Source organism: Hylobates moloch, unplaced genomic scaffold (genome assembly GCF_009828535.3).
Source record: "Hylobates moloch isolate HMO894 unplaced genomic scaffold, HMol_V3 SCAFFOLD_20, whole genome shotgun sequence".
Taxonomy (NCBI): Eukaryota; Metazoa; Chordata; class Mammalia; order Primates; family Hylobatidae; genus Hylobates; species Hylobates moloch.
Window position 1 is genome coordinate 29,177,185 of NW_026652295.1, and position 12,338 is coordinate 29,189,522.

The 12,338-nt window shown below is 55.7% G+C and overlaps 1 protein-coding gene across 1 annotated transcript; it reads right to left on the bottom strand.

Annotated features, from left to right (window-relative positions):
* Nucleotides 1-405: 405 nt before the first annotated feature.
* On the bottom strand, nt 406-11,713 carry PPP1R18 (protein phosphatase 1 regulatory subunit 18). The gene is made up of 4 exons (XM_032140953.2): nt 11,540-11,713; nt 8,838-10,479; nt 3,024-3,234; nt 406-1,305 (listed from the first exon to the last, which is right to left on the bottom strand). Exons 2-4 carry the CDS (start codon nt 10,449-10,451, stop codon nt 1,286-1,288), a joined length of 1,845 nt encoding a protein of 614 aa, XP_031996844.1. The 5' UTR covers nt 10,452-10,479; nt 11,540-11,713; the 3' UTR covers nt 406-1,285.
* Between the last annotated feature and the right edge of the window lie 625 nt (nt 11,714-12,338).

Genomic DNA, 12,338 nt, shown 5'->3' on the forward strand with positions numbered 1-12,338 from the left:
TCATACACTACCTAGCTGCCTGCATGGCAGCAGGCTTCTGAATACTAGAACCCTTCAACTCAAAGTGTCCTCTGTAATATTTTAACCCTTTTCTTCTATTCATTCATTTGTTGTCCTTCATTCTGGAAATAATTCCGTGTCTACTAGTTGACAGGTACGGGATACTGCAGTGAATCCAGCTGATCTAGTCAACCCTCATGGCACTTCCAGTCTAGTGGACACTTCAACTGCCCTTTCTCATGTCACCTGCTTGTCCTGCGTGAAACCCACGCGCAGCTTCCCAGACCCCTTTTGACATGTCAGTGCCGAGTTCCTGGTTCATCCCCCATCATTTTCCTCTCCCCCAGCCACCAGAGCCTCCCCTCACATACCCTTTTTTTTTCTAAAGAAGGAGAAGCAGACAAGTTGAAGAGAACTCCATTTTATTATGGAAAGTTAAAAAACAAACAAAACAAAACAAGCAATTGATAAAGGCGGCACAATGGGGGAGGAGAGGTGAGGTGTCTCCTTAGCCACCCGACACCATCTCAATTCAGTTCAATTGTGAACCACTACGAGAAACAGAATTAAATAACTATCAAGGGGTACAGAGTTAAGATTTCCAGCCTTCCCTCTTGGGGAAAACTAAGGCAAAGTAATACTGAGAAAAAGTGGAGGAAGCCACACCTTCAGGTCACTCCAGTGAGGAAACTGGAGGGGACAGAGGAGAGAATTCCACGCAGACACCGCAAGTAAGCGTGGCTTGTAAACCTGGGACTTTGGCAGGTGGGGCCGGGAGCTGGTGGAATTTGTAAACCAGGCTGTGGTCAAGGGAGAAGGCAGGAGCTGTAAACAAAGGGGCAGTGACCTAGGAAATGAAGGAGAAGTGCCTATAAATGGAGTGTGGTCTGGGCCTCCCAGAGACACAAGTGCTTAAATCCCGAGAGTCCCCACGGGATGGTGGGGAAGAAGGCTGTGGGGAAAGTGTACCCTGCCACGGGGGGCAGGTGCTCCATCTCCACCCTCCAGGGAGTTCTGTGCCCCTTCTCAGGACTTGGCGCTCACTCTTGGATCACCTAGGATGCACCAGCACGTTTAACCCCACCCACACCAGAGACTTTGGATTAGGGTAGAAATTGGGCAATTGGCTCTGCCCCCAGAAACAGGGTGGGGAAAGCAAGTTACAAGATGTTGGTTGCCCTTCCCTGCCAGGCTCATTATCAGGGTCCATCTGCCCTGAATCTTCCGGGCTCCAGGATCTTCAGTTATAAGAAGGAGGGAGGTATATGCCTAAGTTGGAAGATGGTCACCGCCGGCAGGACTCATCTGTGGGAGAGGGGCCAATAATGATAGAGAATGAGTGAGAGCCTCTGCCTTCTGCCCTCCCTTCCCCCACACACAAATTGAAGGGCAGTTGGCATGCAGGAAGTCCTATAATATCTTCCATATCTAAAGCACGTTACCACCAATAACCACATCCATCGCTCATTTAACTCGGACTCTGTGCCAGGCATCCTTATAACTGTTTAATCTCACCATAACTCCAGCAGAGATTAAGTAATTTGATATCCAGCTGTGGCTCTTGGTGCTTCACAAAAATTACTTAATCTTGGCCTGGAGCATCTGTAATCCGAGCAATTTGGGAGGCTGAGGCGGGAGGATCACTTGAGGTCCAGAGTTCAAGACCAGCCTGACCAACATAGGGAAACCCTGTCTCTACTAAAAATATAAAAACTCGCCAGGTGTGATGGTACACATCTGTAATCCCAGTTACTCAAGAGGCTGAGGCACAAGAATCGCTTGAACTTGGGAGGCAGAGGTTGCAGTGAGCCAAGGTTGTGCCACTGTACTCTAGTCTGGGCGACAGAGGGAGACGCTGTCTCAAAATAAATAAATAAATAAAATAAATTACTTAATCTTTTCTACAACTCTAGGAGGCAGTTTTTGGTTTCTGTTTTTTTGAGACAGAATTTCACTCTGTCGCCCAGGGTAGAGAGTGTGGCAGCATCATCTCGGCTCACTGCAACCTCTGCTTCCCGGGTTCAAGTGATTCTCCTGCCTCAGACTCCCGAGTAGCAGGGATTACAGGTGTCCACCTCCATGCCTAACTAATTTTTGTATTTTTAGTAGAGATGGGTTTTCACTATGTTGGCCAGGCTAGTCTTGAACTTCTGACCTTGAGTGATCCACCTGCCTTGGCCTCCCAAAGTGCTGGGATTACAGGCGTGAGCCACCGTGCCTGGCCTGTTTGTTTTTTTTGAGACAGGGTCTTCCTCTGTTGCCCAGGCTGGAGTGCAGTGGGTGGTGCAATATCGGCTCACTGGAGCCTCTAACTCCTGAGGTCAAACGATCCTCCCACCTCAGCCTCCAAAGTACCTGGAACCACAGCTGCGCACTGCCACACCTGGCTAATTTTTTTTTTTTTTTTTTTTTTTTTGAGACGGAGTCTCGCTCTGTTGCCCAGGCTGGAGTGCAGTGGCGCGATCTTTGGGATGACTCTTGATGGATCCCCCCCTCACCTCCCAATTATGGTTTACAGGAATGGCCACCGTGTCCCGCCCACACCTGGATAAGACAGGATTTTGCCATGTTGCCCAGGGTGGTCTTGAACTCCTGGGCTCAAGCGATCCACCCGTCTTGGCTTCCCAAAGTGCTGGGATTACAGGCATGAGCCACAGGAGGTAGTTATTATTAACTTCATTTCATAAATAGTAAACTAAAGCCAGAGATCAGATGGTTTCCCTGAGATCACACAATTAAGAGACAAGCTGGAATTCCAACTCAGGCCTGTCGACCCACCCTGTGGTTTTGACCAGATTACCAGCACTCAGGAAGAGTTCTCGTTTTGAAACCTGAAGACTCAATGTGTACTTCACTGCCCGGGACGTCAGTTTGACCATCTGTTAAAGGAGCAGGTTGGACCAGAGGACCCGCCAAGCCCCTTCCAAGCGCCTACATGCGATCCTCCCTCCTCTTCTCTCCTGGACCACAGCTCCCGCTCTGACAGCAGGGGGCGCCCTCGGGCCGGCGGAGCCTCCGCTTACCCACAATCAGGGCCTTGGTGCGCAGCCCGCCCTGGAGCTCTGGCTGCAGCAGCAGCAGCTCTTCCTCATCCTCTTCGTCGTCGGGTTGGGCTGCTGGGGGGTTGGGGGCACTGGGGACCTCAGGCTCCGGGCCAAGCTCCTCCAGTACCGAACTCTCGGAAGGGTATTGGTACGTGGTCTCCAGGGCTGTCTCGCTGAAGGAGATCTTCAGCTGAAGGAGGGAGAAAAAGGGGGCAGGAGGCAAGGTCAGCAGGGGAGAAGCCCGCGGGGGTTGAGGAGGAGAAAGTGGGGGCGGGGGAAGGCGGAGTCTGCAAGGGAGCAGGTGGGACTGGCGGAACGTGGGCGTGGGGGCTGGACTTAGGTGCCGCACTCACTCTCCCCGTCCACTCTGGGATCCAGTTTTCCTTTCCATACTGGCTCTCCAATCCTAGAGTTTCCCTATTCGATCATATCATTTATTTATTTATTTATTTATTTATTTTTTTGAGACGGAGTTTCGCTCTGTAGCCCAGGCTGGAGTGCAGTGGCGCGATCTCGGCTCACTGCAAGCTTCGCCTCCTGGGTTTCCGCCATTCTCCTGCCTCAGCCTCCCGAGTAGCTGGGACTACAGGCGCCTGCCACCAAGCCCGGCTAACTTTTTGTATTTTTAGTAGAGACAGGGTTTCACCGTGGTCTCGATCTCCTGACCTCGTGATCCGCCCGCCTCGGCCTCCCAAAGTGCTGGGATTACAGGCGTGAGCCACCGCGCCCAGCCTCGATCATATCATTTCAAAACATCAGACTTTGCCCTGTACGTTGGCAGGGGCTTGGGAGGCAGAAGTGAATAACATAAGACCAAGGTCCCTGCTCTTTCGAGTGTGGGAGGCAGAGGGGTAAAAAGAAATTAAAATACATGGCGATAAGTCTTGTGAACCGAGTCTTTGGGCACCTTGGGGGCAATCGAGTAAACTTCCCAGAGGAGCCCAGCAGACTGGCCAGTGGGGAAAGAACTGGCTGGGGAGTGAGTCTCAGACAAAAGCAAGATTTTCATACCCACAGCTCCTTGCTGTCCTATGCGAAACCCAGGACCCTGGGCACCTGTTCCCTCCTACTCTCCTCATTCCTCTTCTATCCATAGCAAAGGGGGTCTAGGGCCTGGGAAGAGATGGGAGATGAACAGAAAGGCCGAGAGGAACCAAGAGACTCCAGCAACACACAGGGGAAAGACGAGCCGCTGATACCCTGAAAGGCTGGGGGAGATGACAAGGGCAGAAAGTCCACACAAACCTGGGGTGGGGGTCCACAGTGTGCCCAAAGGGACAGGCACAGAGACAAAATACCAGACAGGGCCCAGAAAACCCTTGGTAATCACACTGTCCCAAGAGCAGGCGAGTCCCAGCTGTTCTCACTGCCTTTCTACCCTTCCCCTTTGCCCTATTAAGAAGCTCAGGGGGAAGGGGCAGGGTGGGATTAAGTCTAGGAGCCAAAGGGATTAGGGAGACAGCAGGAGGATTCCATGTGAACTACTTGGAAAGGTCCAAACGATCTACTCAGGCCTTCCCTGGCATCTGTTTGGGAAGACTTGGGGTCAGCCATACATCTCTGAGTCCCTAATGGACTGAGGTATGAAAAGAGAGAAGCCAGAGGGTGGCTGGGCAGGTGGTTGCTAAGAGCTGCATCAATATGACACCAGTCAGGCATGGTGGCTCACACATGTAATCCCAGCACTTTGGGAGGTTGAGGCGGGAGGATTTCTTGAGCCCAGGAGTTCGAGACCAGCCTGGGCAATAGAGTGACACTGTCTCTAAAAAAGAAAAAAAAAATCAGATATGACACCTGGGTCCCCATGGGAAGGTGGAACTCAGGAACTGTATATGTTACTCCTTGTTGGCTCCGAACCCTGCAGTGTCTCCCCATCTCACTTGGAGCAAAAAGTCTACTCGAGGCTAGGCACGGTGGTTCATGCCTATAATCCCAGCACTTTGGGAGGCCGAGACGGGCGGATCACAAGGTCAAGAGATTGAGACCATCCTGGCCAACATGGTGAAACCCGTCTCTACTAAAAATACAAAAAAAATTAGCTGGGCATGGTGGCATGCGCCTGTAGTCCCAGCTACTCGAGAGGACGAGGCAGGAGAATCGCTTGAACCCGGGAGATGGAGGTTGCAGTGAGCCGAGGCCGTGCCACTGCTCTACAGCTTGGGCAACAGAGCGAGACTCCATCTCAAAAAAAAAAAAAAAAGTCTACTTGATTGCCCCCAAGGTGCCCAGAGCCTGACCAAAACCTACAGAGTGCTCCCAGTATGCCACCCTCCCCTTGCCTCTCTGGCCTCTTCCTCCACTCCAGCCACACTGGCCTTGGTTCCCTCCACGCACTCCCACCTCAGGACCAGAACAGTACTAGCTATTCCTTCTGCCTGGAACACTCCCCCGAAATATCCCCATGGCTCTGACCCTCCTGATCACCCTATTTTGAAGTCTCCATATTCACTCCCCCTACCTCCTGGCCCTCTAAGTTCCACTGTTCTATTTTTTTTCATAATCACTTACCACCTTCTAACTTACTAGATAATTTACAAATATATTATACTCATGTCTGCTGTTGAAAGGAGCTTGGGGCCAGGTAAGGTGGCTCACTCCTATAATCCCAGCACTTTGGGAGGCCAAGACAGGTGGATCACTTGAGGTCAGGAGTTCAAGACCAGCCTGGCCAACATGGTGAAACCCCATCTCTACTAAAAATACTAAAATTAGGCTGGGCGCGGTGGCTCACGCTTGTAATCTCAGCACTTTGGGAGGCCGAGGCGGGCGGATCACGAGGTCAGGAGATCGAGACCACGGTGAAACCCCGCCTCTACTAAAAAAAATACAAAAAAATTAGCCGGGCGTGGTGGCAGGCGCCTGTAGTCCCAGCTACTCGGAGAGGCTGAGGCAGGAGAATGGCGTGAACCCGGGAGGCGGAGCTTGCAGTGAGCCGAGATTGCGCCACTGCACTCCAGCCTGGGGGACAAAAGGGGACTCTGGCCTAAAAAAAAAAAAAAAAAAAAAATACTAAAATTAGCCGGGCATGGTGGCGTGCGCCTGTAATTCTAGCTACTCAGGAGGCTGAAGCTGGAGAATCACTTGAACCCGGGAGGTGGAGGTTGCAGTGAGCCGAAATCTCACCATTGAACTCCAGGCTGGGAGACAGCGAGACTGTCTCAGAAAAGAAAAAAAAGAAAAGAAAAAAGAAAGGAGCTTGGAAGTTGCTACAGTGCAAGAGGTTAGGGTTTGTTCAGACCTCAGATGAGGTGCCATCAGAGGACCAATGCTGGGGAAACGATCTGCGGGTGGTCCAGCCTGTACACATTTGACCCCCAGTTCATGTCTGTGGAACTGCTGGTAGAATCTAGTGACAGCAGCCAGACTGCTTAGATCCCAGGTTCTCAGAAGGGACCACTTAGGTTTCTGTAACTGACAGATTTACCCACATTTCTGGGAACCCATTTTTGTTTTCTTCTCATATCCTCTTTTGGAATAATAACCTCTGTACTTTATTTTCTACTCTGAAAAAGGACTTATTTTATTTGCTTTCGGTCTATGTTTATATCTCCCCCCTACCCTGCCTCTCTCCTCACCCCCCACCAACTTCTGACTGGGCTTCTCAGGAATGCACAGCCTGCATGGGAGTGGGGGGTAGAGAGGGGGTGACTCACTCGCTCCTCTCCCATCAGCTATATAAGGTCACAATAGGGCCGGTCTCTCAGCCCAACCAAGAGGCTTCTGGGTAGGGCACCAGCCACAGCCATCCCCTGGGCTCCAGTGGCAGGGCTGGGATTTCTCTCCTGATGGCAGGGATAAGTTTGATGGAATTAGCCTGCAAACGAGTTATTTAGGGAAGGTGAAGCAGGGGTTGGTGACAGGGTCCTCCTGTCTCCTATTTCTGAGCCAGTGTGTTGCAGCAGAGCTGGGACAAGGCACCCAGTCCCTGAAGAACAGGGTGCTGAGAGGGAGTAGAGGGTGGAGGGTGAGGCGTCTGGGTCAGAGGAACTCTGTGCTGCCTCTTCCCCACCCCCACCCAAGCAGCGGCTGCTTCCTTATTCTCTCACCACATCCTGAGCACAGATCTGGCAGGCCCAGGGCCCAGGGTTCCCCACTCAGCCCCACCAGCCTTCCGGCCCCCACCCCAGGCTTCCTGTTTGGGCGATCTGCTTCCGGCTCCCCTGCCCTCTGGCCTAGGGATGGTCACCAGCACAGGTCCTGCCCTGCACTTGCTTCCTGGCTCCCCTGGGATGCTCCCTGGGCTTTGGGCCCCAAAGCTTCATGCTTCCCCTGCTCATTCTTCCTCAGAGGCACAAGCCTCTCTCAGTAGGAAGTGACTTTTCTGAACACCTCACCCGGGTAGCATTTCCGGACTTCTGTTTTTTTCATCTGCCCAGCCCTGAGGAGAACTGGCTGGTAGCAGTCAGAGGGCTGAGGGTAGGTTCCCAAGCACCATGGCTTAGGAGTGGGAGCTTACGCTTCATGTGAAGATGAATTGGGGGATCAAATGAACCCCCCTCCACCCCAGGCTTAACCCGTATCTTTAGTCCCTGTGGTTCCCCACTGACACTGAGGACACAAAAAAATCAAATCTGAGGATGTTAACACATGGGATGAGAATGAAACTGGGCTTCCCAGGCTCTGGGGAGATGTGTGTGACTGGAGGGACTTCCTAAGTCTGAGATGTCTGAGTGTGGGACCTCTCTCTCCCTAGACATTTTCAAGCTGGAAACAGATGGGTGTGCACAGGGAAGAAGTGAGGCCAGGGCCAGGGGGAGTCATCCTGGCTGCCCCCACTTTCCTGCAGGTCTTTGTTGCAAGTCTAACCTCTGACCCTCTACTGGCCTCAGCCCCGACCCCTGTCCAGAACTCCCACTGTGCTCCCTGGCCAGTGCTTGTTCTCAAAACTGTCTCCAAACTCACTTCTCTCTTTTGCTACCCTAAGGGGAGGGAAAGTCCAGGATGGCAGGAAGAGAGGGGAAAACCGATCCCTGAGCCAGTTCTTGGGAGGGAGGGGAAACCCAGGGAGAAAGGACGGGGGAGTGAGGGGCGGGGGTATTTTGGAAGAGGAGAAGGCTTTTCTTGTCCCAAGAGAGAAGGGAGCACTGTCTGAAGCAGTGGCCCAGCTGGGGGTGTGCAACCCCGAGGTCACCCACTTCAAATGGCCTCTCTGTGTCTCTCCCATGGGGCAGACTCAGGGTTCAAAAGCCTTCTCTCTGCTCTTTGGCCGGCCGGGTTCCATCTCCCCTCTCCCCTCCATCCTAGGATGTCCCTATTCAGCTCTGCCCTCCTTCCCAGGGGGCAGTTGGACCTTTCTCCATTCACTTCTCCCTGCAGTTTCTCCCTGGAATACAAACCTACCCCCTCCACCACCCCAGGCTCCCTATCCCTTCTCCCCAGAAAAACTGCAAATGCTTTCACCCTGGTGACCCTGTCCTCACTGATTCAAGCTCGCCACTTTCGGCTCTCCCACTGGATGGGCTGGGGCGGGTCACACTCAGGAAACGAAGGAAAGAAAAGAGGGTTGGAAACTCAGAGCCCAAGGGAAGGGAGAATGAGCAGCCCGGCACACCCTGAAAGAGACACACCCGGAGACGGCCTTTGCTGGGGCAGGATCTTTTGGGCTCAAAATGGAAAAGGAGGGCTCTGAGAAGGAAGGGTGTATGTGCAGAGCGAGGAAGGATGGTGGCAGGAATTAACAAGAAAGAATAGAAGAAGACAAGAAAACAGGAGTATAAAAAAGAAAGAAAGACTGGAGTCCAGAGAAAATTGACAAGTGGACTTCTGAGAAGTCTGGCTTGGCTGCTTCCCTACCTGTTTGTGGTGTCTTTCGGGGGACCCCTTGGCAAGGCAGCTGCGGCTGAGACGGAGGTAGCCCCCCAGAACCAAGATCTCCTCGGCAGTTGGGTACCGCTTCTTCCCAGCCCCTGGGACTGCAACATCAGCTGTGGCTGGAGAGGTTGGGGTGGCTGGGGTCGCAGGGGGCACAGACCGCCGGGGGTTGACGGTGAAGGTGTGTCCACTGCGGCGGGGGGCCCCCACCCCTGGCCCTGCCTTCACCCCATAGAACAGGCGGCTCATGAGGGGATCCCCAGGAGGTTGGGGGGCAGTTGGGGCTGGGGGTGGGGGAGACAGAGGGGCTGGTGGTGGGGGCTGGAGTTCCACTGCTTCCTCTTCCTGCTGTCTCAGGCCTCCAGTCCCAGCGTCCTCTGGTGGGAGGGGGGAGGGCACAGAGCAGCAGTTCTGCAGGGCTCTCAGAGGCCTGCCCTGAGCCCCTGCCTCCTCCTTCTCAGCCTCCCCTTCACCAGCCTCCACACCGGGAGATTCCAGACGCGTCTCTGCTGACTCTGGAGGTTCTGGTTTCTGAGTTTGAGCCTCTGTGTCCCTGGGTGTCCATTCTCGAGCCTTCCCAGAGTTCAGGGTCCATTTCCACCCTTCTGTTGGCTTCATGCCCCTCTCGCCATCTTCCACAGGCCTCTGCTCTGCTGCCTCCACTCCTGTGGAATTGTTGCCTTGGGCCTCCCTTGTCAGGGTCTCGGACAGCTCTGCAGTCTCTTTTGGAGTCACCCCTGGAACTGGCCACTCTTCTTTTCTCCCACATTCTTCCGAGTAGCCTTGTCTTTCTTCTCCTGACCTTAGCCTCCACTCTGTTGCCTCCAGTTGTACCAAACTCTGTTCCTGAGACTCTCTGGAGTCAGGTCTCCATTTATGGGCCTCTGTCAGGCCCAACTTCTGGTAGGCAGATTCCCCTGGGCTCAGTCTACTTTCCACCTCTTTTCTCCCGGGGCTTTGCTCTGGAGACTCTGCTAGTCTCAGACTCCGCTCTGGAGTTTCTCCAGGACTCAGCCTCCATTTCCATGCCTCTGACAGTCGGGAGCTCCTGTCTCCCACCTCTCCTGGGCTTTGCCTCCAGTCCCGAGCCTCCAGAGGCCTCAGGCTCGACTCTTGGGCTCCCCCTATCCCCAGCCTCCTCTCTCTGGTCTCCCTCGGACTTAGTCTCTCTTCTCTTGACTCTCTTCCCTTGGGGCTCTGATCCCGCATCTCCCCAGGGCTGGGTCTCCGCTCCCGGGCCTCCAGAGGCCCAGGCTTTCTCTCTGCTAGCAGCTCTTCACTCCGTTGTTGTTGTTGCTGCTGCTGCTGCTGCCGCTCCTGCCGGATGAATCGGTTCTGGTGCACTGGCCCGATGGCCTCCAGAAGGACCGCAGACTCATCTGGGTCTGGAGGTCCCGCCTCTGCAGTCCCTGGCACAGGGCTAGGCTCCCCAGGGGACAGCCCAAGCTTGGCCCGGCGGCGCTCCAGGAGCCCTCGCTTCCAGGCTGGCATCTGGGACAGGCGCTCCCGTTCTGCTTTCTCCCGGCCTCGAACAGACGCCTCCTCCTGCCGGCGCCGGGCTAGCAGCTGTAGCTTCCAGTCAGGGATGGTGGCCATGGTCGCCTTGAGGTGAGGGTAGGGAGCACTGGGGACAGAGAACAGGAAGGAGAGGCTCCAGAGAGTGAGACAGCCCAGGGGGTGAGACTGAGGGTGGGAGGAGAGGAAGTGGAGGGGGAGAGGTGGGACACAAACCAGGGCAGAGGATGAGGACAGAGGGAAAGACGGAAGGCAGAGAACTGGGGAAATGGAAAAAGTGAAGAGAAAAGTTGTGAGCCCAAGTTGGGGGTGGTGGGGGTGATATGAGAGGAAGAGTCCCGATTGGAGGCAATGAGGGCAGGAGCCAGATGTGGCAGTACAGGGTTAATGCGTATTAAAGACAGTCTCTAGGATGTGAGAAAGAGAGAGAAGGGCGAAAAGGAAAGTTGGCGTGAGGGAGAAGAGAGAAATGTGGCTGGGGTGAGGGGAACCTGGGTGCAGGCCAGGCTGCCTCAGCGATACCCCAGGAAGGCTAGTATGGGAAGGAAGGACCAGGAATCTGAAAGGACCAGGAGGCAACGGGACTGTGGGAGTGTTGGGGAGGCAAGGAGGGTCGGAGAGCGAACAGGTCTAGAGGGAGAAGGGAAACCAGAGAAGAGGGGAAAGGAGCGCGGCGGCAGCAGCCCGGCGCCTTTCAGCGCGGGCCCCAAAGGTCCCGGCTTCGCTTCCAGCACCGCTCGGGCCACGCCTCTCCCCAGCCCCCACCCCTCTGCCCCGCACTCCGCCCCCGAGGCGGGTCGGGGGAAATACCCACCCCCGGGACTTTCGGAACCAGGGCGTCAGGGCTGCCAGCGCGTTCCCAGAACCCTGGCGTCCACCCCCACCCTGTCCTGTCACCACCGCCTCCCTCCCCCACCGACTGCGCCACGCGACCCCAGAGTGCCAAGGGACGGCCCCATGTCTCTTCTCCCCGGCGCCTGCAAGTCCTGCGCCCGGTCCCCGCTCTCATGAAGCCGTGACAGAGCCGGCCGTCTCCGCCCCGCTCTGGCCGCACAGACTGACAATCTCGGCACAAAGAGGAGACAGCCAAGGTCCGGGCCAGGGACGGGAGCAAGGACAGGGGCGAGGAGACACCCACTCCCCAAGTCTGAGCCCCTCAGTCAACTCACACGCCGCGGGACCCCCGGGGGAAGGGGTGCGGAGGAGCCGGGCGTCCGGAGAGAGGAAGAGGAGGAGAGAGGGACCGAGGGAGATCCGGAGACTGGAGGGAGGGGAGGAGGGAGAGAGAGGAGGAGGGAAAGAGGCAGCAAAGGAGGAGGGACGGAGACAGAGACCAGGGGCCGGGCGGGGGCGGCGACCGCTTTGTCTAAGGACAATGAGGAGAGGGAAGGGGGCGCAGGGCGGAGCCGAGGAGAGGGCGGGGCCTAGCTCCCTCCCACCCCGCGTGGGACTCGCTCCGGGACTGCCCTCTTCTCGCCCCAACCACTGGTCCTCCGCTCTGTCCCCAGGGGCCCTCACCAGCTTCCCGCCCGGACACCCCAGGTGTCCAGATCCCTTCCCCCAGTTCGCCGACCCAGGGCGGTGGCCCGTGACTCAGGCCCCTCGTGGGACTTTGGGAGGAAGCGGCAGCTGCTCGGAGCCGGGCCCGCCCTTCCCATCTCCTGCCGCTCCTCCCTACGCTTTTGCCTTCTCATCTGGGTCTGGAGGTCCAGCCTCTGAAGTCCTTTGTTTTGCCGGGTCGAGGGCAGCCGCCAGGCTGTGGGGAGCCTTGTGGATGGGCGGCAGGAGAGGCGCTCAGAAGCCAGAGGTTTTGGAAGCTCCCTCCCCTACCAGAGCTGTTGCCCTGACTCTTTCTAGCTTCAATCTGTCTCCCTTGGGTCTCCAGGTCGGCTGCCGGGAAAAAGAGGATTTGAAGGAATGGGAATGGGGACCCGGCCGCTCTGGCAAAGTGGGGGCGGGTCTGCGGGG

Bases quoted from the DNA above. Each gene is read 5' to 3' on its own strand.
- PPP1R18 (XM_032140953.2), bottom strand. From the start codon at position 10,451: ATGGCCACCATCCCTGACTGGAAGCTACAGCTGCTAGCCCGGCGCCGG. The intron at 3,235-8,837 runs GTAGGGAAGCAG...TCCCTCCTTCAG, and splicing joins CCGAAAGACACCACAAACAG to CTGAAGATCTCCTTCAGCGA. The intron at 1,306-3,023 runs GTAAGCGGAGGC...CCTCTCCCACAG, and splicing joins CACCAAGGCCCTGATTGTGG to ATGAGTCCTGCCGGCGGTGA.